Raw genomic sequence first — 27951 nt, forward strand, 5'->3', positions numbered from 1 at the left:
ACTTGACAAATGTTCAATGACAATTGACATTTGACAAGGACAACTGATTTTGAAAATGGAACTATTATAGATTATATCAAGAATTATAGACAATGCTTGAAAATGATTTGTCAATTGACCACAGAGTAGAAACTGTATTATTCTCTCTTTTCGTAACACTTAAATGAAAAATAAATAAATTAATATCCATACATATATCACAAACGAGGAAGCAACGTTGTCTATATATATAACCCTTTTCTCTTCTATTTCTCCCAACTCTGGGGCATTTCAATTTCATAATTTATGGTGCACCTTCACTTTAAAATAATAAATTTAATTAAATTATTTACTCTGTATCTGTCACATTACCTGACGGCTGTACGTACTTCCTGTGTAGTCTGTACTCTGTGGTTCAGTACCTGAGATTTACCTGCTGTCACAGACTACAGAGCAAGTAATTAATACCTGCTGTGTACTCGCCACTCGGTGCTAGAGATATTTTTTAAATTTTTTTTTTATAGTTTTATATTATTTTACAGTTAAATATTACAATAGAAGATGTCTGTAGCTGTAAAAGGTAATAATATAATATATTTTTTAACTGTTACTATTGCAAACTTTCCCATAATAACCGCGATTTTATCATGGGGTCAAATTCCAAAAGTAGGAAAACTTTGGTCTCTACTATTTCATATTATTTAAATTATAAAGAAATCTACATAAAAAAGGGATAGGTATATTGATTAATCTAATTAAAGAAATTAACCTTTGATCCTATCAAGACGTGATAAAGTACATATTACAATGCAAAGTTCAACTACCTTGTTTATATAAAAAAAAACTTTGTTTCTTTTATACTTACCAATTATCAATTATTCGTACATTATTTACATGCAAATAAACTACATAAATTTAAAATTTCTCAAATAGGATATAATTTTCATTTTCATGTACTTATAAAATATTGTGATTTTCACTTTTATTGAGTGTTCCCTCTGTAGAAAAAAAATTACTTTCAACTAGGGACTTAAACAGTATCCCAGGAATTATAATTGTTTCTAGGATTCATTTTATCAAATGAACAGAACATGGACCGCTAGTATTCTAAAAAAAATGTACCTTGCTTTGCTAACATCAATTTTACACCATCTTTCTAAATCGCTCATAGGAATCTTCATTGTCGGTGCCAAGCGCACCCCCTTCGGCACGTTCGGTGGAGTCTTCCGGAACACATCAGCAACAGAGCTGCAGACCCTTGCAGCGACTGCTGCGCTGAAGGAAGCTGGTGTGGCTCCCACACAGGTTGACTCTGTGGTCGTTGGGCAGGTTATGTCGGTAAGTACTTATTTGTTACTTGAACACACTTGTTGACTCGTGATTTTGCTGACACAGATATTTTGAATGATTTTTTATTATTGTACATTTATTTTACTTTTTTCTGCAATCATATATTTTATTGGTCATGAAAAGGCATCTTTCTATTCTTTAGAAATTTCTCAAGGTTCTCTATTTAAAATTTGGTAGTTAGTGCAAAAGAATATGAAATATTAATAAAATTGAAACATTTTACTTTAAGATCATTCAGATGATAACAATGAGTATTTAGTTTACGAGGAATAAATTCCTCGTAAACTAAATACTCATACTAATTATGTATTAATACTTATAAATTTATTTGTTTTCATTCGGCATCTTCTTCCAAAATTTATAGAAATCTTTACAACTAATGGAGCAATAATTTTTCATATTATAAGACAATCAAACATACAACTTTAGTATTTATTGCCTCACACAGGCAACACAAACAGACGGTATCTACACACCACGTCACGCGGCGCTCAAAGCAGGAATCCCACAGGATCGGCCAGCATTGGGCATTAACAGGCTCTGTGGGTCCGGCTTCCAGTCTGTTGTTAATAGCGCTCAGGTAAGGATTTATTATTAAGTTATAGTGATTGATGTTGCCAGTAAATGTAAATAAAATGTAAAAATTACTTGTACATATGGACACATAATGATCGTCTTTTGAATCTTCACCTGGAACACCTTAGAATGATTAATGAAAGGTCCTAAGAAAATTGTTTAGTCGTAAAAATGAGTATCAGTAGTCAGTTTTTTTTAAAATAATTTTAATAATATTTTAAAAATAATTTTAAAATAATTTCATTATATATTATGAATGTACAGAAAACATGAAATATATAAATGTTCCTTATTATATTCCTTATCATATATTACTTTCCGCCCGCGCCTTCGTCCGCGTTTTCAAATAAAAACCCGTATAGTTCCCGTTCCCGTGGGATTTCCGCGATAAAACCTATCTCATGTGTAAATCCAAGTTACCCTCTATATGTGTGCTAAATTTCATTGTAATCGGTTCAGTAGCATTTGCGTGAAAGCGTAACAAACACACACACACACATCCTCACAAACTTTCGCATTTATAATAATAATTATAGTAGTAGGAAGTAGGAAGTACATTCATAAAAATTTGCAAATGCAGTTATAAAAATTTTACGTTAATCATAAATTTAATAATTATCGAATTGTTTAACACAAAAATTTTACGTTAATAATAAATTTAATAATTATTGTATTGTTTACTCGTTAGGACATTCTAACCGGCGCTGCGAACATTTCCCTAGCCGGAGGGGTCGAGAACATGTCTCAAGCCCCTTTCACAGTCCGAGGGGTCAGGTTCGGAACAGTTCTGGGTGCAAGCCACGTGTTCGAAGACAGTCTGTGGTCTGGTCTGACTGACTCCTTCTGTGGTCTCCCCATGGGAATGACGGCAGAGAAATTGGGAGCACAGTTTGGTATTACTAGGGATGAGGTCGATGCCTTTGCTCTCAAGTCGCAGCAAAGATGGAAGACAGGTTAGTTTTGATGTTTAGAATGGCGTACAGTTATGGGTGCAAGCCACGTGTTCGAAGACAGTCTGTGGTCTGGTCTGACAGACTGCTGAGAAATTGGGAGCACAGTTTGGTATTACTAGAGATGAAGTTGATGCCTTTGCTCTGAAGTCGCAGCAAAGATGGAAGACAGGTTAGTTTTGATGTTTAGAATGGCGTACAGTTATGGGTGCAAGCCACGTGTTCGAAGACAGTCTGTGGTCTGGTCTGACAGACTGCTGAGAAATTGGGAGCACAGTTTGGTATTACTAGAGATGAAGTTGATGCCTTTGCTCTGAAGTCGCAGCAAAGATGGAAGACAGGTTAGTTTTGATGTTTAGAATGGCGTACAGTTATGGGTGCAAGCCACGTGTTCGAAGACAGTCTGTGGTCTGGTCTGACAGACTGCTGAGAAATTGGGAGCACAGTTTGGTATTACTAGAGATGAAGTTGATGCCTTTGCTCTGAAGTCGCAGCAAAGATGGAAGACAGGTTAGTTTTGATGTTTAGAATGGCGTACAGTTATGGGTGCAAGCCACGTGTTCGAAGACAGTCTGTGGTCTGGTCTGACAGACTGCTGAGAAATTGGGAGCACAGTTTGGTATTACTAGAGATGAAGTTGATGCCTTTGCTCTGAAGTCGCAGCAAAGATGGAAGACAGGTTAGTTTCGATGTTTAGAATGACGTTTGTATATGAAACTAGCGGTCCGCCCCGGCTTCGCCCGTGGTAGGTACATATTTACGTTTTCTCTACATAAGAACCATCCTCGTACTTCAAGGAATATAATAAAAAAAGAATTATCGAAATCGGTTCAGCCGTTCTCGAGTTATGCGCTTACCAACACATTTTGCGATTCATTTTTATATATAAGATGTATGTTTGATTTATGTTTATAGTAATGAAATTAAACAAATTTTAATGCACCAAAAACATTAATAAAAAATAAAAGTTAACATTAAAATAATTTTTTAGCATAGTTATATACCCTTTATAAATGTATAAGTGATAGTAAAATTAAATGATAGTGTATAAGACCATCACAAAAAACTATAACTCCAATTAATATTTAAGAAATGAACAATTTTGAATTTAGTTTTAAAAAAATCCACTATTTTCACTAAATCAACATTATAAGAACCTAATAATAGGAATATAAAAAGCAACATAATTAAAACAAGGCCTATAAAACAATTTATTACCACCAGCGAACGACGCGGGAATATTCAAGTCGGAAATCGAACCCGTGACCCTGACCATCAAGAAGAAGGAAGTAAAGGTGGAAGTTGATGAGCACCCTCGGCCACAGACCACCATCGAGAGCTTAAAGAAACTACCCCCCGTGTTCAAGAAGGAGGGGTTGGTCACTGCGGGGTCTGCTTCGGTTAGTTTTTTGTTTTACTGATAATTAAAATTAGGAACTAAATGTTTTTGAAGTGAAACTTCTGTATCGGAGTTGGAAAAAAATTTAGTATAACATTTTTTCGTTACGCGTGACATTTTTCCGTTACGCGCCATCTTTGTCTTATCCCTACCACGCGTGATTCGACGTATTTCTGTAAAGTTGCATATTATAGTAAATTATTGTTTGAAAAATAAGGTCATAAAGAAGTTTCACTTCTTACGTGTGTACACTAGTATACGCACACATTTTTTTAAATAGTTATTAACGATTTACAAGAAGGATGGTTGTGTTTTGTTTTGCTTATAGTCTGTGAAGTGTTAACTTTGTAGAGAACATGTTTAGAAATAAAGTGTGTTTTTAGTGTTCTTAGATTATTTTAATAATAATTGTGTTGCGTTGTTTAATGTTATTTGTGTGCTAGCACAAGAAAGTTGTTGATATATTCCGCTTGAGAAATACATCTCTAATAACGCATATCGATAAAATCTGAATAAAATAAACATTTTGGTTGGAACGATTTTTTGAAGTGAAAACTTCTTTAGCGGCGTTGAGCACTTTTTCTGTAATGGTTATAAAATCTTAAACTCGCGTCAGGACACGTGACCTGATCGAAAAAGCGTAAGACGGATACCATTCCAGAATATCAAACATGCTCAACGTTAATAATCAAGTTTTCACTTCTGCCGGCACTCCCGGAGTGCGACCCGACCCGAAGTCTTTTTTTTTTCAAGATGTAGTTTTAAAATAAATCGAAAAACTTTTTTTTTACTGCAAATTGCTTCAATTCTACTATGAAATCTTCAACAGTATCTAAAATTAATTAAAATTGCAGGGCATCAGCGACGGGGCCGGGGCGATCATACTAGCGAGCGAATCAGCGGCCAAGGGGTTGAAACCCCTCGCGAGGCTCGTGGGTTGGTCCTACGTGGGGGTCGACCCCAGCATCATGGGTATTGGACCTGTTCCAGCCATCGAAAACCTGCTGAAAGCTACCAAGATGACTTTGAATGATATTGATCTTATTGAGGTGGGTTTGGTGACTATAATCCATACTAATATTGCGAAAGTAACTCTGTCTGTCTGTTACTCAATCACGCCTAAACTACTGAACCAATTTTCATGAAATTTGGTATGGAGATATTTTGATAACCCGAGAAAGGACATAGGCTACTTTTTATCCCGGGAAAATGACGCAACCCCGGAAATCCCACGGGAACGGGAACTTTCGGTTCCCGCGTTTTCAAAGAAAAACCCGCATAGTTCCCGTTCCCGTGGAATTTCCGGGATAAAACCTATCCTATGTGTTAATCCAAGTTAGCCTCTATATGTGTGCTAAATATCATTGTAATCGGTTCAATAGTATTTGCGTGAAAGAGTAACAAACATACATCCATCCTCACAAACTTTCGCATTTATTAAATTAGTTGGATAGGATTAGTTGGATTAACTTCAATTAATTTCAACTGACTTCCAAAAAGGAAGATTGTCAATTCGACTGAATTTTTTGTGTTCTACCTTAGAGCTTTCGACGTCGATCGATTCTAAAGGATTCCAAAATAAGAAAGACCCTTTTATTTAAAAGTTGTGCTCCCCAAATTTATGCAATTTCTAATTCTAACGATTTGTGTTCATTTTTTTGTTAATAAATATTAATTTTACAATAGATAAACGAAGCGTTCGTGGCCCAAACGCTCTCTTGCGCTAAGGCCCTGAAGTTAGACATGGAGAAATTGAACGTAAACGGCGGGGCCACAGCCCTGGGGCACCCGCTCGGGGCCTCGGGCTCCAGGATCACTGCGCACTTGGTACATGAGCTCAGGTAAACAAAAACAAAGATTTTTTTTTTGGAAATTTAATATTTTCACGATTTATTCATTATATTATTTTCCCGACGTTTCGCATTCTTTGCAGCGAGCGTGCGAGCGTGTTTTTTATTTGTTTTGTGATGGTGGCAAAAAAGAAGTAAAAAAATTAGATTAATGCATATCTTCTTATATATAAAATTCTCGTGTCACAATGTTAGTCTGCATACTCCTCCGAAACGGGTGGACCGATTCCCATGAAATTTTCTGTGCATATCGGGTATGTCTGAGAATCGGCCAACATCTATTTTTCATATGTACCACGGGCGAAGCCGGGGCGGACCGCTAGTATACGTATATATATATATGTTCCTCCAAAGATGAATTTTGCTTATTTTTATAAGAATAAATGAATGAATCAATGCAATGAATGATTGATGACTTCAAAGTGAACCAATAGTGCGTGCACTTTTATCGTGACAAAAAAGTGATTAATTATTCACACCATTCATCACGCAAGCGAAAAATAACCACTATATCGCATGATTGTAATCAAAAACCTTTCTTTTTACATTTAATTTTCGAAAAACAACCACTATTATGCATTAATGTAATCAAAATACTTTTCTTTTTACATTTTATTTTTTCTCATGAATTCTTTAATTTTTATTATTTTCAGACGTCGTGGATTAAAGCGTGGTATCGGCTCAGCTTGCATCGGCGGAGGACAAGGCATTGCCCTCATGATCGAAACTGTTTAAATATAAATAATAAAATGCATATTTTGTAATATACCCTGAAATCAAGAAATTAAATCATTTTATACTTTGCTATATTTTTGTAACGTTGGAAATTCAAATATATTTTACGAATTGATAACAAAATTTATAGGAAATAATATTATTTGTTATGAAGACTGTAAATTATTTATTTGTAAATTGGTTTGAAATTGTCATTTTTTTTATATAATTTTGCATCATCAGTTTTGTAGTGATTTTTTATGTATTATGTATATTGAGAATGCATGGTTCAACCAGTTTAAAAAATGTGCTAAGCTTTTATAATAATGTGTCTAAAATCATTATTAAATAAAATGTATGCAATATTAGTTATAATTTAAGTTTGACAGACTTTCCCGCGTTTGTTCATAAATGTGAACTTAATAAGAAATAATTTTAATTTTTAAGTCATTATGTAAGAGAAAATAGGAAATAAACGTGTTTAAAGTTGATTAAAATAGTCATTTTATAATATTTATAATACAATTTACAATTTACTTCAACTTATACAGTATACACTTAAACCTGTTATTATAATTAATGTAAGTGTTTTTACAATTATTGTTGTTAAAAATTATTCTCTATGAAACCTACTACTTAAGTATATTTTGTAAAACCTCTATTTTTGAAAATAAAATATTTTTATTATATTTTTTGCTTTTATTTATCCTTTCCTTCCATCTTAAGATACGATTTACTGAAATTTACGGAAAATTAATTTCCAAGAGATTACTATTTTTAGCCAAGTTAAAAAAATAATAATTTATGATTGCAAGTTGTTATTATGTAGTTACATAGTATTTTATATTTGCTAGCAGGCTGTATGTAACACATTTGCTTTAAAAAGCATGTAAAGAAAAAAGAAAATTATGAACATTACAAAAGATACCTTATATCACAGCTTCATCACAGTTGCAGTGGTTAATAGTTATAAAGTATAATATAAATGAATGATGACATAACTAGGTACATAATAACATAACATATTAAGATGTTGTTATATATAAAGCAGTAAATAGGTAGAATAGAATAGGGAACCATTCTTAAAATGCACGCCTAAAGTTACAATCTACAGGCGTGGTAAATGTTAAAAAATATCTTGAAAAGATAACAATTTACAGTGAAATATTTTCTGCTAAAATTATTAATTTGTAAAGCAGCAAAAGATTAAGTTTCAATAGTTTTACACTGCATTTTTTAAGTTTAAAATAATATGCACCTATAACTGTATAACTTTCGATAGGTACATATAGTATCAGATAATTACTGAAAATAATATATAAAAATACTTCTAATAATAATTGCTAATCGCTGCGACGTAAATCCAAGGTTTTTAGGGTTCCGTAGCCAAAATGGCAAAAACGGAACCCTTATAGTTTCGTCATGTCCGTCTGTCCGTCTGTCCGTCTGTCCGTCTGTCACAGCCGATTTACTCGGAAACTATAAGTACTACAGTGATGAAATTTGATGGGAATATGTGTTGTATGAACCGCTACAAAAATATGACACTAAATAGTAAAAAAAAGAATTGGGGGTGGGGCCCCCCATACATGTAACTGAGGGATGAAATTTTTTTTTTCGATGTACATACCCGTGTGGGGTATCAATGGAAAGGTCTTTTAAAATGATATAAAGTTTTCTAAAAAACATTTTTCTTAAAGTGAACGGTTTTTGAGATATCAGCTCTCAAAGTCGTAAAAAGTATGTCCCCCCCCCTCTATTTTTATAACTACGGGGTATAAAATTCTAAAAAAAATAGAGGTGATGCATGCTAATTAACTCTTTCAACGATTTTTGGTTTGATCAAAGTATCTCTTATAGTTTTTGAGATAGGTTGATTTAACTGTAATTTATTATATTTGCTGCTACGGAACCCTTTGTGCGCGAGCCCGACTCGCACTTGGCCGGTTTTATTCATATTTATTTAGTTCGCTATCGCGTTTTAAGTGCGACGAACGTGTGTTACAAGTTTACTCAAATGGCAGTTGCAATTAATAAAGGTGAATGAACTTGATTACGTAACTATGTATTAGAACAAACATAATATTATTGTTCTGTTTCTTGTAAGTACAATAAATTTAATAGGGCGAGATATAACCTACCTATCTATGTAGGTATATATGTATGTCAAGTATGTGGATTTTTTGGATACTTTTCGCCACTTTTCGCCGTACGTTTTTACTTAGGTACATAATATGTAAAGTAGGTAACGTAAGTTTATGTAAATCGGTCGATTCTCGATAATTTTACTGAATGTTTACCGGTAAAGGTAAAGGTAGATACCTACTCGCTATGTCATTATGTGGTCATTATCATACCATTCATACCTATAGCTATGGCCCGGGTCACTCACACCACAGAGCAAGTAATATAGTAAACTCACACTTGCATGCAAACATTCGTACAGTGTGTTTCACTGTGTTCTCATCGTATTAACACAGTCTAAAAAATCCTATTAAAATATTTATAAGTACTGTGATAATAATATGTCGTCCTATCACGTCTTGTGGGTTTGCGTGGTATTTCTGCGAATGTGAGACCGGCATTAGGCGAAAGTTTACCTACTTTCCCCTGGATATATATAAGTAAACGATGAATATTTACTTACGTAATCATTACCTTATCGTAGAAACATTTGTTTTTGAAGATCTACAGAGATAAAATGTCATACCTCTAAATTTTATACATATACAGGTGTCCCACTGTTGGTATACTAAGCCCAAAGGAGGTTATAGTTTTGCATACGCTAAGTACGTAAAAAATACTTAAAAAATTCCAGACGCGTTTTTTTTTCAAGTAGATGAATTCTTAAAACTCTATGTGTACACCCATAACAAGCAACCCGCCCAACTTTGTCACCAGCACGTGAGCTATCGTTTAATATTATGTTTTCATAGACAAAATGCTCACATTAGAGAAGCGGTATATGCCGGCTGCGCGAAGCTAGGGAAGAAAACATGGATTTTCAGGAAAAATTTAGCAAACAATTTTTGACGTAATTTTGTTGTTTAAGTATTTTTTACGTGATCAGTGTATGCAAAACTACAAGTCTCTTCGCGCTTAGTATACCAATAGTGGGACACCCTGTATAATACCTAACTGCACCTGAAGAAATTGATTGAAATTTTAATTATATTTTTATTTACTTAACTAGTTGCAACTTACAATATCCTTAGCTTTCCACTCAAAATCCGTTGCGTAAAGATTTAAGCATACAGGGACAGAGAATTAAGCGACTTTGTTTTATACTATAGTTTAAACTAAGTATGTAAGCTATGTAGTGATTAAATTATGCATAGTATGTATTTATATTCCGTGACATAACTATGTAAGACAACAACTATCAGAACGTATTCTGTTCTCAACAATGTTCAATTTCAGACCATCGAGTCTATCTTTGTTGCCAATTTCATCAAAATTGGATCAGTGGTTTAGGCGAACTTTTTAATTTTTATAATATCAGTAAGTATTGAATTACAATATACACAAGTTCATATATAATGTACCTAGTTATAGGTGTATTTTATACCGAAACTTCGGTCCATGTTTATTCATTACTATCTGCGCTCCACGGTTTCACCCGCGTGGAACACACTCCGCTTCTGTTGGTCTTAGCGTGATGAAATATATCCTATAACCTTCCTCGATAAATGGGCCATCCAACACCGAAAGAATTTATTTAATCGGACCAGTAGTTCTTGAGATTAGCGCGTTCAAACAACAAACAAACAAACTCTTCAGCTTTATAATATTATTATAGTAGGTATAGATTAAGACCCAATTTTTGTTCTTAGGATATTTTATTTAGTAATAAAATGTTGTTCGCAGGTATATTCATAGTAGCGGCGAAAAGGACACCTTTCGGCCGCTATGGCGGGGCCCTAAAGGACACGCACCCCGCGGACCTCTTTGCAGCGGCCGCTAGAGAAGCGCTCAAAGCCGGCAACGTGCTGCCCGCGGCAGTAGACAGTGTGGTGGTTGGGCAAGTTAATTCTGTGCGTATCTAGAGCTTACTTTAAATTGTTTATAAACACATTTACTAATAAATAGCTACATCTATGTATAAACAGACAACACTCCAATTTATTAGCTTACGAACATAGTAATTACCTGTTTTTATAATTTCCTCAATTATAATATTACATGCTATCTTCTTACATAATTGTGTATACTGTCTTACTCTTATGTAATTCCTGTACTGAATATATACCAACTTAAATTTCAAAGTTACCCATTGAAAGCGAATTTTAGATAAACTTACAAACAATTATCATATTCTTTTGACAGATAAGTGGATCTGGAGATGGGGCCCTAGCCGCTCGACACGGGGCTCTGAAGTCCGGAATCCCGCAAGAGAAACCGACACTCGGTGTTAACAGACTATGCGGCTCTGGTTTCCAGGCTATTGTCAATAGCGCTCAAGTAAGTGGATTGTTTATTACTCATCATCATTATAATTCATATTTAGATTTAAGATTAATAATAATAATAAATTAGCATTCCGCCCCGTCTTCGTTCGTGGGCCGTACCCTATAGCACTCAGTAATCTACATATCAAACTGTGACCTATATATCAAACTGTGAAAGATTTTTTTTAAATCGGTAGAGTTGTTCCTGAGATTAACTAGCACGTTAAAATAAATAAAAAATGTTGTGTGGTTTTATGAAACCACGGTAAAAGTGAAACTGTTCGAACGGTTCCGAACACTGCTTTGTGTAGCGCATGTCGCATGACGGTCGGCTGCCGAGTAGGTATAGCTACTCGGCAGCCGTGATACACGCGACATGCGCTACACAGACCAAAAAGTTTGAGACGATGTAATAAAAGTTTCACTTTAAAAATCAAACTCTTCATCTTTATATTTTTCTTTACATTATTAAAACATAGATTGTTGCAACATGTGACGAATGTGAAGACGTACCAAATAGCTCTATGTTTTTGGTCGATATGATACAACTACTATTTACACGACCTTCTTATTGAGAATTTTATATTCATTATTATTTTCAGGACATTCTAACAGGAGTAGCTAAAATATCTCTAGCAGGTGGAACTGAAAACATGTCATCTGTCCCATTCGTAGTTAGGAACGTTCGTTTCGGCACTGCCTTATGGCTGGTTCACACTTTGATTAGTGCGAGTGCAGGTGATGAGTAGTACTACGTGTGGACAGCGACTGTTTAGTGCGAGTGTTTAGTAGGCTGTGTAGTAAAGTGAATAGAAGCGTGTTCTATTTTTTTGCGAGTGGACTGCGAGTAGCCACGTCCCGCGCGCCCTCCCTTCCCCCTCACTCGCAGTGTGCCTGCCTAAACACGTCTGGACAGGAGTGTTTAGTGTTTAGTGTTTAGCGTAGTGTGTAGCGTCGCGAATTTCACCATTGTCCTGCACTCGCACTAATCACCTGCACTCACAGTTGAATTGGACACTACTCGCACTACACACCTGCACTCGCACTAATCACCTGCACTCGCACTAATCAAAGTGTGAACCAGCCATTAGGAGCACAGATAGAGTTCGAAGACGCGCTAACAAGGTCTTCTCTGGATACTTTCTGCAACTTCACGATGCCGCAAACAGCTGAGAATCTTGCGGAGAAATATAAGTTACAGAGAGGCGAGGTCGATGAGTTCGCGCTGCAGTCACAGAAGAGATGGAAAGCAGGTGAATTAATAAAATCATTTAAAAAAAATCAAACAAATCGTGTTGGGTTGTTATTATATTTCTATTGAGAATTACAACGTTTAGGATTTTACACTAAAGACTTTCTACTATAAAATAGACATGAAAAAATGAAATGTAGCTACTGAACATTACAATTTTTACGTCTCATACTTAATTCTTATTTCTAGCGTTTGACAGTGGAGTATTCAAAGAAGAAATGGCACCCGTTGCTGTGAAAGTAAAAAAGCAAGAGGTGCTTGTTGATAGAGACGAACATCCCCGACCGGAGACCACGGCAGAGGCGCTGCACAAGCTGCCGGTGCTCTTCAGGAGAGGAGGCGTCGTTACTGCTGGAAACTCTTCGGTAATGAATCATTTTAAAATATTGTCATTGAACTTTTTGAGATGCTACTTATAAACATTAAATATTTTGCAGATTAGTGATTAGAGTTATATGCATACTGTATACTTTTCATATTAAGAATGTGTCACATACCTTTCCCAAAAAAAGAATTCGGATCTGTTATATTAATTCGAATTTAGAAGCCACAATGGGGGTACATTTTTGATCCTACGTATTTAAGATCAATTTTTATCTTACAGGGTGTAAACGATGGGGCAGGAGCTCTCATACTTGCTAGTGAAGAGGCAGTAAAGCAGCATCAGCTCAAACCTTTGGCCAGACTCGTTGGCTGGTCCTATGTTGGTGTAGATCCTAGCATTATGGGCATTGGGCCTGTACCGGCTATCCAAAACTTGCTCGCTGCCACTAAAATGTCGATGAATGATATTGATTTGCTTGAGGTAAGAAAATGTATATTAGTAATTTTATCAAAATACATAAAAATAGGCATCTATCTTTATCAATATTGCATTAGGACTGTACATTTTTTCTTAAATATTTAATTTTGTAAAATAAATGTCAAGTTTTATATTAATGCGTTCCGGATGGGAAATAGTGTTACCTATAAAAATTGAATTAATAACAGAAATAGACAATTAAAGAAACATCAATAATTAATAATTTAATAAAAACTCTATCCTCAGATTAACGAGGCGTTCGCTGCGCAAACGCTAGCTTGCGTGAAGGAAATGAACCTAGACCAAAGCAAGTTAAACGTGAACGGTGGAGCCATAGCCATGGGGCATCCTGTTGGAGCCTCCGGGGCCCGGATCACGGCACATCTTGTACATGAACTAAGGTTTGTTAAAATTACCTTTTTTCGATTTTTATGCATTACCTATAGATAAATGTTTGACAGCTATCCCGTCTGGTGTTTAGCAGTGATACGATCTTTATTGGAATACGACGCGAAAATACTGATTTGTAAATTGTAAGGCTGTAAAAACTTACCTAAAAATAAAATGTATAAGAAATGAAAATTGCCTTAAATGATATAGAAATCTTAATGATTAACATGTTATTATATAAAAATAATATTGTTTATGTTTTATTTATTAGACGGCGCGGTCTCAAACGAGCAATCGGTTCAGCTTGCATTGGAGGTGGACAGGGCATCGCTCTGCTTGTGGAGTCGGTGTAGTAGATTCGTTACATGCAAATTGGATGGAAAATCATATTATATTCATATCCAGTCCTACAGCTTGACACTGATATCATAGGAATTAGCTGTGATTAAAGTAAAAATTGTTGTTATCTGAAAAGACAAAATGTTATAGTATTTTTCTAAGAAAGTGTATTTTTTGTAAAGATTTTTGTAATTTTAAGAGTAATAAATATTTTTATTTAAAAAGTTTTTTCCTTAACCCTATATGTCAGTATTTTTTTTATATATTTATTGACAAAAAATCATACAGTACAATAAAATTTTCTATGCACAGTTAAATTATAAAATTAACATTTCACAGCTGTGATAAGAAACTTTTAAGCCTCACTTCTTAAATATTTAAGAAGTGATAAAGTAGAATCTTAACCATTAACCGTGTAAAGAACAATTATATTTATAAGGTACCTACCTACTCAAATAAATAAATTACGTAAAATTACGAAGAGGAATTAAAATACGCTAACTACTCTTAAAAAACAAATAAACATCTTACTCAAAATTCATTATTTGTTTAATAATAATTTTAACGTACCTATCTAAAATACACAGATATCTATAGATACGAGTTATCTCACTTCAATATGAAACAGTACAAAGTGAATGTGACCAAAAACAAGATAGCAAGTTATCACATTATTTAAATTGAACTTTAAATGGCTCTCGCGAGTAGAGGTTAGTTGAAAGTTGTTTTATTCCTCTTTATTTAATAAAATATATACCTAGATACATAAGGACTAAAATATTTAAGCTATCTATAAAACTAAAGCCTAATCTCTATAATCAATTGACAATAATTATCTCTTCATATATCTTGAGATAAATATAATAAAGTTGAGATAATCATATAAAATTGTGTATCATAATACTAACGTAATCAACGCGTCGTAATCTTTAATAATAAATATTTCTTCGATAGGTATTTTCGTAGTTGGCGCGAAAAGGACTCCATTTTGTAAATATGGCGGATCATTACGAGAGTTGCCAGCTTCACACGCTTTTGCGGCGGTAGCTAAAGATGCAATACAATCAGCAAATTTTGATCCAAATTTAATAGACTGTACAATTATAGGAAATTGCTTTTTTGTAAGTTAATCTATACTATCCTACTATTTATTATAAATGCGAAAGTTACTCTGTTTCTACTTTGTGCCTAAACTACTGAATCGACTTTGATGAAATTTTGGTGATGGTGAGGTGAATATGTATCGCCCTAACGGAATACTTACTTACAGTTTTGGACTCGCTGAAGTGGACCCATGACCTAATCAATTATTATTATTTTTACTTCTTTAATAATGATATAATATAAGTTCTTTAATTATTCAGCTAAGTCAATGTGACGGTGGTAAAACGCCCCGATACTGTGGCATTTATTCGGGTGTTCCTATCGAGAAGCCGGCTTTGGGAGTTAACAGAACATGCGCTTCTGGATTACAAGCTATCGTGACTGGTGGAATGGTATGGAGCACACAAAATATTATTAACAGCTAAAAGCTTAGAAATAAGTATCACAAAAAATGACGTCCTATTTTTTCCAAGATGCATTGCACCCCCACAGATGAAGGAATCCAGAGAAACCAGCTTTTCCTGACTTGCACATTACTTAGATAAGCCTTTTTTAACCTACTCTAAATTTAATCCTATGTAACCTGCCTTTGGTTCGATTTTTTAAGCAAGGTATCGATGAATTCTTAATACTTTCATTGTATTTTATAGGAAATTCTTACCAATTCTGCAAAAGCATGCCTCACAGGTGGAACAGAAATAATGACCGCTCTACCAATGCTTGTACGGAATGTAAGATTTGGAACTACACTCGGAAAAGCTTATCAAGTGGAGGATCATATCAAAACTCAATTCCCCGACAGTTACACTGGTTTGACTCTGCAGAAAATGGCTGAAGATCTAGCTAAAAGAATGAACATTTCTAGAGAAGATGTTGATAATTTTGCAATGGAAAGCCATTTAAAATGGAAAAAGGGTAAGAAAGAGAGAAAATACTTATCCAATATTCCTAGTTTTACAGAAATGAACTTAATTTAAGATTTTCTTGAACCACTTTATCCCTGTACGATTACCGTTATGACGAAAGTGATCGAATAGGCAATGTAGCTTTTGCCAGGGCTATGCACTAATTTAAAAAAAACATAGTACATTTTTTTATTTTCCGTTTAAATTTGTCGCTATGGTGGAAACTCAGTAAATGTTAATCTCAAAACCAATGTTACAGCACAAGAAGCTAAACTATTCGACTCGGAGGTAACTAAACTGGAAGTCACTCTAAATAAAAGAGCAAATACGGTCAAGATTGATGATTTACCGGATACGGAAATAAATCAAGACAAACTATCTACATTACTTCCGATTATTGAAGATGGTCAAATTGTTACGTCGGGTAATTCCGCTGTAAGTTAAAGCATATAATTCTTAAAGAAAAATAACTGAACTGCTCAAACAGTTTGAACTGGTCAAAATTTAAATGCAACGGAAGGCACTGGCTTTCAAATAAAAGAAGCATCATCAAAATCGACTCATCCAGTTGAAAGTTCTGAGGTATTAGTAAAAATCAAATGAATTGAGAACTAATTTTTTAAGTGGTTGAAGAGAACTGGTTATTTTCAGACGTGTATTTAAAAAAAAATCGATATTTTTTGATAGGGTCCAGCAGATGGCGCGGCCGCTTTGCTATTAGCCAATGAGGAGTTAGTAAACAAATACAACCTAACACCATTGGCCAGACTCTCTGGCTGGGCCTGTGTGGGAGTAAACCCTTTGGATACTGGCCTGGGAGCTGTATCAGCTGTGAGAAGATTGATGGATGTTGTAGATACTAGGCTTGAAGATGTCGACTTGTTTGAGGTATACAATTAATTTTTAATCCAGTCTTACGTAGGTGCAATGTATTCAGCGTTTTTATATTTATTGAAATTACATGGCGTTAGTCGAAATTAAAATAAACAAATGAGCTACGATAAATTTTACCTACATAAATATTATACTATCTAGTTCTACATTTAAATTTTTAACAATGTATAGTATGTAGCAACTACTATTTAACAACTTTGTGCTTACAGATAAACGAAACATTTGCATCCCAAACTCTCGCTATTATTAACGAATTGAGAATAGATAAAAACAAAGTGAACATCAATGGCGGAGCGATAGCAATGGGCCACCCGGTCGCAGCCACCGGAGCTAGAATGGCTACGCATTTAGTACATCAATTAAGGTATGTGAATGTTCTTAATTATTTCTCTATTTGCTTAAGTTTTTGTTATGTTTAAGAATTGAGAATAACGAATAAAAAAATATCTTTTTTTGCGATGGCAATTCTTATAAAGGCGCGCGAATATTTAAAGTTTGCAAGGGTTATAGGACATACTACAATGCTTTTCGGTAGAAAATAAAATGAAATAGAAATTATTTACAAACCTGGAAATTACAAACAATATAATGCATTTATTATTATATTTTTTTTATCACTTCTATGCTAATTTATTACTAGTGATCAATCATTCAATAAAATACGATGACATGGCAGAAATCAAAATGAATAATAGGCAATCTACTCAAATAATTAATTCATTTGCATGCATTGAGTTACTATGTACTACGTACTAGAGAGGACATCGCTACTACACTATTTGTAACACGAGTTAGAGTCAATCGTCTCAAACATTTTTTTTTGTTACATTGATTGGTTTTAATTTACAAGTACATAATAAGAAGCAGAATATAAACAAAGTCATACGGCTCACTAGCCGCCGCGCTTGCCGCACAGATTTTGTTCGTGGTGTCCTCTCTAGTAATAATACCTCAATGTTTGCATGAAAATTTGTTTCAAATATGAACTATAAATTTATAAGACAGTGTGGCAACAGCAATGTTCTAAAATGTAGCACGTAAAGCATTAGCAACTAAATATATAGCAAATATAATCAAATAATCTATTCAATGCTTTAATATATTTGTTCTCACTTTCAGAACAAATGGGCTGAAAAAGGTTGTAGCTGCATCAAGTTGCGGAGGAGGTCAAGGAATTGCACTCATGTTTGAATGTGTTTAGTTATTTGTAAATGGTATATTATACTTACATATTTATAAATATATTATTCCATATAAAAATGTATTATTTTATTACCAAAGGTTTTAATTTTTAAATAATGCTTGCACAATGCATACAAAATTGTTAGCTATTTGTAATTATACAAAAATATGAAATGTACAAAAAAAACTCATTGAAGCCTTCAAGCTCTTCCTGATTATTGTGGTTTATTAATAAAGAAACAATATTGTGTAAAAAAAGTTTTATTTCACCTTAAATAACACTAAGCATAAATACTAATAATATAAAACAATATAGAAAATCTACTTTATAGATGACATTCAATTTTTTTGAATGGAAAATAAAAAATGTTTTAAAAACAACATTATTAATTTATTATCAATAAGACTTAAATACTGTGTATTGTATAGTAACACATTACATACAATAAAAATCAATTGCAGACCAAAAGATTAATAAGAAATTATTAAACATATAGAAGTGTATTTTTTATCATGTAGGCTACATATTTATTATTATTTTGCTTAAATTTTAAAATGAGTAGCAAATGAAACTATATATTGAATCAGCTTAATAATGATGTATTTTATATATCTTTTATTTCTCTATGAATTTTAACAGGTAAATTCTCTTCAATTCAATAAGTCAGAGAAATAATTCTGACACATGACAATTATCTTACTGAAGACAAATAGGTCTTAGGGCTGATTTTTCAATCCTTGGTTAAAACTTATTCGTCGAATAATGTATAAAACTACCATTTTAAAAACGTATGCTAATTGCCCGTATTTGACAGTTTACGTGACATTTTAATATTATCGTGTAATACTTTATTGGACGGATAAGTTTTATCAAAGCATTGAAAAATCGGCCCTTACTCTAATAAGAAATAAATAGTCTACCTTGTACATAAATGTTTTAAAACTTATGTTAATGTCTCTCCTTTTGTAACCTGAAAAGAAACAGAATATATAATATTTCAAACTATGGTTTTCAATAAAAATGTAAAGTTTAATTGTATAAGATAGTAAAAATCATTTATTAGCATTGAGATAATATTACTACGTATGGAGGAGACACCACGAACAAAATCTGTGCGCCATTTTTTTGCTCTAACTAAGTTTTAAAAATTATTATCTAGTTAGGTACTTACCGATGAAAGTTATTCCTTTGCACTTTTCCGTATTATTTGTATTATTTGTGCAATATCGTAACACACACGAAGGCATATTTGATGCGTTTCACTTTAAAACCATTAAAAAAACCGCTCAACATACGCCATATGACGTATGTTGAGCGGAACATAAGTGATGTAGGCGGTGTCGTCTCCATATTAATATTATCTCAATGTTTATTAGAGCATTTGTCTGTGTTGCCTGCTGGTTAACATACCCATACTAAGTGTACATTTTTTTTTAGATTTTTAACCCCTCCCTCCCCTCAGTAACCGTACATAGTTGTGGCTTAGTAGTGGCAACATCTACTAAGCTATGTATTAAAAATCTAATCCAACCCCCTCACACTGACTAATTGTAGTATTTTAAAGATCTACCTCCCCCCATAAATTCATCACGTAGTATGGGTATGTCCTCTTATATCAGAAATTATAACTTAGGTGTTCCTTTTGTAACTTGCAATTTTCAACGTCTTTCTGAAAAACTATTATAAAAATACTCACACAAGCCTCTAAATAGTCAATCTTCCTCTCGAGAGATGTGAGTTTTTCATTCAAAGTGGCAAGACGAGATCTGCACGACATATCTGTAATAATTTTAATTTAATATTGAAAATGAATGAATGAAAAATACTTTATTGCACACTTAATACAGGATTATAAACTAAGAACCATACAAGTAATAACATGTACAGAGGGCGGTCTTATCGCTGTAAGCGATTTCTGCCAGACGACCCGAATACTTTTAACCCTTATTAAAACGCTGGGAGCTATACTTCCCACGTCTCAGATTGAAGTAAATCGTGTTTTATTTTTATATGCTTAAACCTAATGCAGTGTAATATTTATCTACGCAATCTTAACATTTCAGAGAACTTTTTTCATGGAAACACTTTTCAGAGAATTATTACATGTCATGGTAAACACACGTCAAAGTTAGGTGACGTGATTTTGCAGCCGAAAACGACCGTTTTTTTTTTTTAGTTTTTGGTGTAGTGCTCAAAAAAAATTAGATAAGTAGATTTGAGTTCTAGCTATGTAAACTAGACTATATTACGGTTGCGTGAAACGTAAAAATATGCCCAGAATCTTTCGTATATACCTTGGTAGAGTCGATTGAAATTAAGTCTTTAAGTGGGAAGATATCATCCCAGTGTTCGTCACTGCACACGACATTCGGAAATTCTATATATAAAATCTGTGTGTCTAAAAAATCTTTTTTAGTTGGTATAAGCTACTTATTTATTGTTATTCGTTATTTCCTGATCAGATAATTAGAAATCTTAACTCAATACATTAGTATTTACCTATTGTTTTTATTTTGTTTTAGAAAAATGCCATTTTTATGTTGAAGTCATTCATTTTTCGATTCCCGAATTCTTCCCTCAGTAAAAGAAACTTGCATTGATGAGTACTTTCACCTCCTTTATTAAAAAACTTGAACTTTATAATTTTTTACGATAGCATTAAATTCACAAGTAGAGTCAGGGCAACTAACTAGTGTTTTAAAATATTGATGTCTGGAGTGGACACTGGGAGCTATAGTTCCTACCTTTCCAAACTTTTTACAAGAGAGAACAGATGACGGGATATATACTTCCCACCGAAAAAAGGGTACTTCCCCCCCACTAACCCCTTTTTTGTGTGAATTTTTGAAATCTACGACCCAAAATTACCCAGGAACGTATATTACTTTTTTGTTAGCTCCTCCACAGGCTCGCGTTTGAATAAGGGTTAATCATACAATTAGAAAATAGAAAGTATAAATTAATATTGAGGACAAAACATACATAATTTTATATATTATACTTTGTATTGTTACTTATCGACTTCTATGTATTGAAACTGGTTGTATTTTTAATGTATATAATTTATAAATTAAATGAAAAAGGAGTTGGTTGTGAGTCACACACTTAATTCTTTAACAAGCATTTAATATTCTATGTATCTTATGTACCTACCGTAGGTTCAACTGTACTCAGTAAATAGTAAAAAATGATGATTTTTGTCTGACTAACTTACCAAAGGAATTCAGGAAGTCTGTTATTTTCTTGATACTTCCCGTTATCACTTCAATATACTCTCTGTTAGCCCAGTCTTGTTGAATTTGCTTCTGGATTGTTTCACGGGGTGGTGTAGCCATTTTTGCAATAGTATAATGCGAATCACTATTTTAAATACCTGATAATTACAATTGTTTTTATTTTATCAATCTGTGCTATCAATTATTATTCTTCAAAACTGACAGTTGTGTGATTTGTCTTCACTCTTCGTAATTGTCTATAGTTCGAAGCACAGATTCTTCACGAGATGAATTCACAGACTGCTGACTGACACAATTAAATTTGTTTAATTCAAGCAAGTTTAACAGCTATATAGTTTTCAAATTTTGTCTCTCACATCAAGTCCATGGGCTAGTATGTAAGGGCGTATTCAGAAAGAAAGCTTGAAACTTATAAGCGCTTATCGGCGCTTGTCATGTTCATATATTTTCCTGCGCGGGTTACCAGCACTGACAGGAAAATATATGAACATGACAAGCGCCGATAAGCGCTTATAAGTTTCAAGCTTTCTTTCTGAATACGCCCTATGTGCGCGTATGGAGTGTAATCTTAGTGCAATAGAATTTATTACAGAAAAAAAAACAATACCTTTCATAGAAAGCGTATTCAGAAAGAAAGCTGGAAACTTATAAGCGCTTACCGGCGCTTGTCAGCGCTGGTAACCCGCGCAGGAAAATATATGAACACGCGCCGATAAGCGCTGATCGGCGTCGACAAGTTCCGACAAGCTTCAACAAGCGCTGGTCAGCGCTGGGCGCTGCCATATAAAATTGGTTTGGTCTGCTTCAACCTGCTTCCTTTGTGTAGAACGAAGCAGCGCTGACAAGCGCCGATAAGCGCTTATAACACAGAACAGTGCTTATAAGTTTCCAGCTTTCTTTGTGAATATGCCTTAGAGTAGGTATATATTACAGTAGGTAGTATAGAGCGCGTGTATTGCACAAAATCAAATTGCCTAGTGCGCATCATTATGTAAATAAATATGTATCTTAAGTAAATTTTATGTTCAATAGGTAAGTTATTAAAGGAAAAATATACGAATAAATATGTAATTTTTTTGTTTACCAACTGAATTAAGTTTGTTTATTCCATTTGAATATTTCTTCTATTAATTATAAGTACTTTAAAAAAATATGTTTAATTGGAATATCAGAAAAACGTGAGTACTTTTTAAATAATAAAGTTAATAAAATAAAAGGTCGGGTTTAGTGCTATTTCTTTAATAATAAATCAAACAATAATAATAATGTTTTAAAAATGTTAAATAAAAATAAGAAATAATTAATAATTTAAAATGATAATATAATAAATAATAGATATTTAAAAAAAAATTATTTCATTTTATCCATTCTACTATCAAAATCTTCAAAATCAATTTAGCGGTTCAGAAAATATATCGTAAAATTACATACTTTACATTTACACTATAATACATTCGCATTCATAATATTAGAAAGTGTATCATACAAAACACACCACAAATTTATTTATATTAATAAGTACATTTTTAAAAGAGTTTTAATTTTAAAGTTAAATAAATAATTTGTTAAAATATAGTTCTTCTAGTAAACTTTATATCGAGTACAGCGTTGATCAGGTCACATCACTACGATAACATGTTACATGGCGGTAGTGAGGCGCGCGAGCAAGCCTGCGCGTGTCCGCCTCCCACCCCCCCTTTACCCCCGCGATGCTAGATTTATTTTCATAAAAATAATTAGTATAACAATCGACTTACTGATGAAATGTGATACTGGATTTCAATTTTGTGTATTTTCTAGTATCGTTTTTGCAAGATAGAACTGCACATTTCACCATGTTTATTCGTAAATATGAAAAAAATTCCGGAGCAACGCACTTCGACAGCACTCAACCACGACTACGAGCGCTCGCGGCGGGAACGTCGTGTTGTTCCCACCTGTGCCTACTGTTCCCACTTGGTTGTTCGCACTCTATAGATAGTATATATTATACTCTAAGTATCGTAGTTTATCTCTACATGTACTATTCAGATGAACATCTCATTCTGTTCCAAACCATGGAACAGAATTAGATGTTATCTGTGGGTACACAACCGGTGTTGTGTCAAACGAGTGTCAAACAGTCAAAGACATCTGTCAAGATTGAAGTGTCAACATCGTCAACATAAAAATTTTATCAGATTTCGATACGAATCGCATATAAGTTTCCAAATTTTTTAATTTAAAAACCTTTTTTATATATAAAAATGGATGAAATAGAATACAAGCTGAAAACAAACACTAGTGTACTGATAGTTAATGCTATTGATAAATTGATATCTACAATAAAATCGAAATATAAGCCGGGCGAGGGGCAAAAGTTTGTTTTGGAGAATGAAGAATTGAAATTTTTGAGAGAGAAATGTTCATCACCGGAGCCCGTCGTGAGCCTGACGGCATGCCAAGGTCTTTTGGCGTTGGTAGAACTAAATGTCCTAGAAATAGGGCATACCATGTCGACTGTTGTATCACTTCTGCCCACGGCCCAGTAAGTTAAAAAAAAAAATTATATTCTGCAACATTACTTTTTTAGAACGCGTTTGAATCATCATTATACGTAGTAAGGAATTGCCTCAGTTACAGTTATAAAATTACTAATATTTGTGTAAAATAAAATTTATATTTTTTTACAGTAATTTCTCTGCTATAATTTCAACAATGGCTGGTCTTCTAATTTTGGACTTAAAGTCGCGGCTAGTTCCAGGACAGCCTTACAAATGCCAGTTCTCATTGAGATCGCCTCATCATCCATTTATTACTGTTCTTGAGAGAAATAAGGATATGGAAGATGACGTTTTGGCCCAGATGCACGCCTTGTGCACTAACCATGAATATTTGTAAGTATAATGTAGTGATAGCTTGATCAAAATTGAGTTAGTTAAATATTACTACATGTATCCGTTTTATATAAGACAAATGAAAAGAAAAATCACTAAATTGGATCTATCAACCAAATAAACAAATAAATCTGTCTGATGTGTTCCATAGACTTGAAATTTCTGTTGTAATTTTAAGTTGTAAGTACATGAGAAAAAAAAATTTAGTCAATTACAACAGAAATTTGATGAAGTAGAACACCTGACTACAGGAAAAAAAATGTTCTCTGCATAAATTCTGCTATTTTCGCCAGAGTATCGTCAAACAGCCTCGAGCTACTCCGTCCAGTGTTCCTCTGGATGACGTGTAACCCTCAACGCAGTAGAGGTATCTCCAGGGCCTGGCAGCTGCTGCTCAGTCTGCCACAATCTGACGCTCAGTCGTCATTGCTGCTGGCCTGTATTAGTTGTCAACAGGTATGCATATTTATAATGAAAGACTTTAACAGTTACTAAACTTGATTTATTGATTACTAGCTTTCCGCCCGCGGCTTCGCCTGCATTTTTAAAGAAAAACCCGCATAGTTCTCATTCCCGTGGGATTTCCGGGATAAAACCTATCCTATGTGTTAATCCAAGTTACCCTCTATATGTGTGCTTAATTTCATTGTAATTGGTTCAGTAGTATTTGCGTGAAAGAGTAACAAACACACACACACACACACACATCCTCACAAACTTTCGCATTTATAATATTAGTAGGATTATATTGCTAAGCGGTAAATTCAACTAGTAGTAGAAGATCCGAACAAAGGTCGACCTTCACCGGAGTGATAATAGAAAGAGACCAATTTTATAATAAACTAGCGGTCCGCCCCGGCTTCGCCCGTGGTACATAATATTTACGTTTTCTCTACATAAGAACCATCCTCGTACTTCAAGGAATATAATAAAAAAAGAATTATCGAAATCGGTTCAGCCGTTCTCGAGTTATGCGCTTACCAACACATTTTGCGATTCATTTTTATATATAAGATTATGTCTCTCTTCATAATACACTGGTATCGCCATAAGGATACCCTTTGGAAGGCTTATGTGAGGATACATGTCCAACATGCAGAGGCCCTTTAGAGAATTTTAATGTGTTGTGGGACACCAGCCACAGGCTGCCCATGACTGCACTTATTATTAATCTGATGTCTTACACACTTTACAGCGAGCATGGTCACGGGAGAATGTCAATCGGCAGTAAAATTTAAAATCCATAAGTCTTTAATTTCTAAATGTTTAATAATTGCGTAAAATCAATCAATTTTATTCTTGTTGTGCAAAGTATAATATTGCTTTTGATCACTCTGTATTTCTCATTGTTTTTATATATTTAGAATCTCCAACATTATTATATTTATATAGTACTGCAAAGTGTTATAACTGTATTATAATTCTCCAGTTTAAAAAAAAGATAATGAATATCTTCTCTCTAGTTATATAAACTTGTAACATGTTCTTATACTAAGCACACGATTATTTATTTATTTTTTGACGTGACAACGTCTTATAATTCGATTGAGCCGGCTGCACGCACGAAAAAACATGACTCATGCGGCGTTACCTCGCTCTGAGGCGTTCCATGTAAGACTTGAAGTGCAAGCGAGAGCGCGGAACGAGCGACAAAGAAGCACAATCGGACGTTGTCACGTTCAACTATCGTCAGTATTTACAGACAACTAATTTTTTTTACTATAAAATATGCACATCATTTACATCATTAAACTATATTTCTCCAGATATGCAATCCAAAGCTGATAGACAGTGCGTTCGCAGCGTACTCCGCAGTGACTGAATCGGCGATATACCAGCAGAGGAGCGAGGCTGTAGTGGCTTTGGTGCCTATGCTGGCGAGAGTGTGCGGGGAACTGTTGAAACATGGGTAAGTGATGGTTAATCTTGAATTTTTATTTATATTAATTAAATTTAATGTTCCGAGTTCAACTTCCTTATACAACTAGCTATATAGTTGTCGGGGAATAAAAAAAAATGAACAAAACTTATAAGTACCAATATGATAGACAATGTAGTTTATTATTGCTATAAGAATTTCTAGAAAGGGTACATATTATTAAGTTTTCAATTAAAAAAAATATATACAAGCCAAAAATACCTATTCTCTTTTATATGTGTATTTACTTGCTACTCGCTCTGCTACACGTTTTTGTTATTTCTTTTTATTTCAACAGTTGTTATCCGATAATATTATATAATTCAAGACAAAACAATTAAATATTTAAAAAAATTAGTTCGCGCTCGTGAGGTTTTGGTGTGACACAAGTTTCTGAACATGTCACCCGACTAAAACGATTTTAAAGACGTTATCACGTCAAAAAATATCCCATTTTTTTATTCCAGTCGCGACCCGCGTCCATGCTACAGTCTAATCGAGCGATGTCTCTCCCTGGACACGCCGGAAATGCGCACCGTATCCGGGCTGGCTCTGCTGCTATTGGCTGATAACCTCACGCACACGGCCGCGAGATATCTGCACGAGCTGTTCAATTTGTGTGAGTTTTTTTGGAAATTTTTTGTGATTTTTGTAATTTTTTGTGTGGGTAGTTTTTCGAGAAATTATTGGCTTTTGGTTTTTTTTGTAATAAATGGTAATACAATAATATTATGATAATGGTCATATCGTTTTACAGGTTTTAATGTTTAAAATTAATATTTATTTATTTATTTAATCATTTATTGTACCACACCATTTAATATTACAATGTACATCTATACTAATATTATAAAGCTGAAGAGTTTGTTTGTTTGTTTGTTTGTTTGTTTGTTTGTTTGTTTGAACGCGCTAATCTCAGAAACTACTGGTTCGAATTGAAAAATTCTTTTTGTGTTGAATAGAACATTTATCGAGGAAGGCTATAGGCTATATAACATCACGATATAACGATTGGGAGCGAAGAAATAATGGAAAATGTAAAAAAAAAACGGAGAAAATTATTCATCCTTGAGGGCTTCCAATACGTGCGCTGCGTAAACGGTTCGAGATACCAAAAATATATGTATGAAAGAATTATTCCTTTTGAAATGATCTAAAAAAATGTCCGCGACAGTATATGTCTATCTTTTAAGATTAACTCACTAGAACCGTTTTAATGGTAATTAAATTTGGTCGAAATTAATGCATTATTTGTTAAAAGTTGTATCAACGTAATAATATTAATCTTTATCCAAATAAATGTGTTGTTGATTAAGACTATTAAATTGTGAACAAAATTGTCTTAGACATCACTTTATTTCAATGAACATCTTAGAAGATATTACGATTTTAAAATAACACCCGAATCACCGCGTGGCGCGCCGCATGATGTGCAAACTTAGCTTGCGAGCGACGCGGCGCGGCGGAGAGGGGGGTGTAACTTTAACTTCTACTATGCCGCGGTCGGCTCCTTTCTGAACGGTTCACAGTATTTTTTTGTATAAAATCCACAATATAATAATTATTTTACATTTATCGCGACATAAGGTGTTATAATAAAAATGTTTTTGCTTTAAAACACCTTTAATAAATCTATACTAATATTATAAAGCTGAAGAGTTTGTTTGTTTGTTTGTTTGTTTGAACGCGCTAATCTCGGGAACTACTGGTCCGATTTAAAAAATTCTTTCGGTGTTAGAAAGCTCATTTATCGAGGAAGGTTATAGGCTATATATCATCACGCTAC

At 33.9% G+C, this 27951-nt stretch overlaps 5 protein-coding genes across 6 annotated transcripts in view; 4 read left to right on the top strand and 1 right to left on the bottom strand.

Annotated features, from left to right (window-relative positions):
- Window positions 1-444: 444 nt before the first annotated feature.
- On the top strand, window positions 445-7507 carry LOC149901542 (3-ketoacyl-CoA thiolase, mitochondrial-like). Its single transcript, XM_090111211.1, has 8 exons — window positions 445-559; window positions 1151-1317; window positions 1778-1909; window positions 2594-2858; window positions 4080-4255; window positions 5109-5303; window positions 5941-6095; window positions 6758-7507. Exons 1-8 carry the CDS (start codon window positions 541-543, stop codon window positions 6837-6839), a joined length of 1191 nt encoding a protein of 396 aa, XP_089967337.1. The 5' UTR covers window positions 445-540; the 3' UTR covers window positions 6840-7507.
- A 1266-nt stretch (window positions 7508-8773) lies between these two features.
- LOC149901543 (3-ketoacyl-CoA thiolase, mitochondrial-like) lies at window positions 8774-14273 on the top strand. Its single transcript, XM_090111212.1, has 9 exons — window positions 8774-8857; window positions 10686-10852; window positions 11145-11279; window positions 11869-11967; window positions 12354-12519; window positions 12708-12883; window positions 13123-13323; window positions 13567-13721; window positions 13982-14273. Exons 1-9 carry the CDS (start codon window positions 8836-8838, stop codon window positions 14061-14063), a joined length of 1203 nt encoding a protein of 400 aa, XP_089967338.1. The 5' UTR covers window positions 8774-8835; the 3' UTR covers window positions 14064-14273.
- A 363-nt stretch (window positions 14274-14636) lies between these two features.
- Window positions 14637-18392, top strand: LOC149901544 (3-ketoacyl-CoA thiolase, mitochondrial-like). The gene is made up of 8 exons (XM_090110882.1): window positions 14637-14759; window positions 15004-15170; window positions 15414-15545; window positions 15804-16068; window positions 16318-16493; window positions 16746-16946; window positions 17162-17316; window positions 18072-18392. The coding sequence occupies exons 1-8, from the start codon at window positions 14741-14743 to the stop codon at window positions 18151-18153; spliced, it is 1197 nt and encodes a 398-aa protein (XP_089967008.1). The 5' UTR covers window positions 14637-14740; the 3' UTR covers window positions 18154-18392.
- Window positions 18393-19025: 633 nt separating this feature from the next.
- On the bottom strand, window positions 19026-21590 carry HSPC300 (hematopoietic stem/progenitor cell protein 300). The gene is made up of 3 exons (XM_090111234.1): window positions 21350-21590; window positions 19832-19914; window positions 19026-19105 (listed from the first exon to the last, which is right to left on the bottom strand). The coding sequence occupies exons 1-3, from the start codon at window positions 21468-21470 to the stop codon at window positions 19079-19081; spliced, it is 231 nt and encodes a 76-aa protein (XP_089967360.1). The 5' UTR covers window positions 21471-21590; the 3' UTR covers window positions 19026-19078.
- A 1968-nt stretch (window positions 21591-23558) lies between these two features.
- LOC149901546 (focadhesin) overlaps window positions 23559-27951 on the top strand; it is a 43449-nt gene continuing 39056 nt past the window's right edge. For both annotated transcript variants that reach the window (XM_090111190.1, XM_090111191.1), the window contains exons 1-5: window positions 23559-23898; window positions 24044-24247; window positions 24541-24703; window positions 26014-26156; window positions 26633-26784. In XM_090111190.1, coding sequence (XP_089967316.1) covers window positions 23618-23898; window positions 24044-24247; window positions 24541-24703; window positions 26014-26156; window positions 26633-26784 — 943 coding nt within the window. In that variant the 5' untranslated portion in view covers window positions 23559-23617. The remainder of the gene's footprint in view (window positions 23899-24043; window positions 24248-24540; window positions 24704-26013; window positions 26157-26632; window positions 26785-27951) is intronic.

The sequence above is a fragment of the Colias eurytheme genome, chromosome 16 (assembly GCF_061535395.1).
Source record: "Colias eurytheme isolate Ceu_HAF_F1 chromosome 16, ilColEury1 Martin Lab GWU primary, whole genome shotgun sequence".
In the NCBI taxonomy this organism is placed as follows: domain Eukaryota; kingdom Metazoa; phylum Arthropoda; class Insecta; order Lepidoptera; family Pieridae; genus Colias; species Colias eurytheme.

Coding starts and splice junctions, on each gene's coding strand:
- LOC149901542 (XM_090111211.1), top strand. Junction 1,910..2,593: donor CTGTTGTTAATAGCGCTCAG/GTAAGGATTTAT, acceptor TTTACTCGTTAG/GACATTCTAACCGGCGCTGC. Junction 2,859..4,079: donor GCAGCAAAGATGGAAGACAG/GTTAGTTTTGAT, acceptor TATTACCACCAG/CGAACGACGCGGGAATATTC.
- LOC149901543 (XM_090111212.1), top strand. CDS start 8,836: ATGGCAGTTGCAATTAATAAAG. Junction 12,884..13,122: donor TTACTGCTGGAAACTCTTCG/GTAATGAATCAT, acceptor TTTATCTTACAG/GGTGTAAACGATGGGGCAGG. Junction 13,722..13,981: donor CATCTTGTACATGAACTAAG/GTTTGTTAAAAT, acceptor TTTATTTATTAG/ACGGCGCGGTCTCAAACGAG.
- LOC149901544 (XM_090110882.1), top strand. Junction 15,171..15,413: donor TTATAGGAAATTGCTTTTTT/GTAAGTTAATCT, acceptor TTAATTATTCAG/CTAAGTCAATGTGACGGTGG. Junction 16,494..16,745: donor TTACGTCGGGTAATTCCGCT/GTAAGTTAAAGC, acceptor ATTTTTTGATAG/GGTCCAGCAGATGGCGCGGC.
- HSPC300 (XM_090111234.1), bottom strand. CDS start 21,470: ATGGCTACACCACCCCGTGAAACAATCCAGAAGCAAATTCAACAAGAC. Junction 19,915..21,349: donor AGACTTCCTGAATTCCTTTG/GTAAGTTAGTCA, acceptor AAATTATTACAG/ATATGTCGTGCAGATCTCGT. Junction 19,106..19,831: donor TTGACTATTTAGAGGCTTGT/GTGAGTATTTTT, acceptor GTTTCTTTTCAG/GTTACAAAAGGAGAGACATT.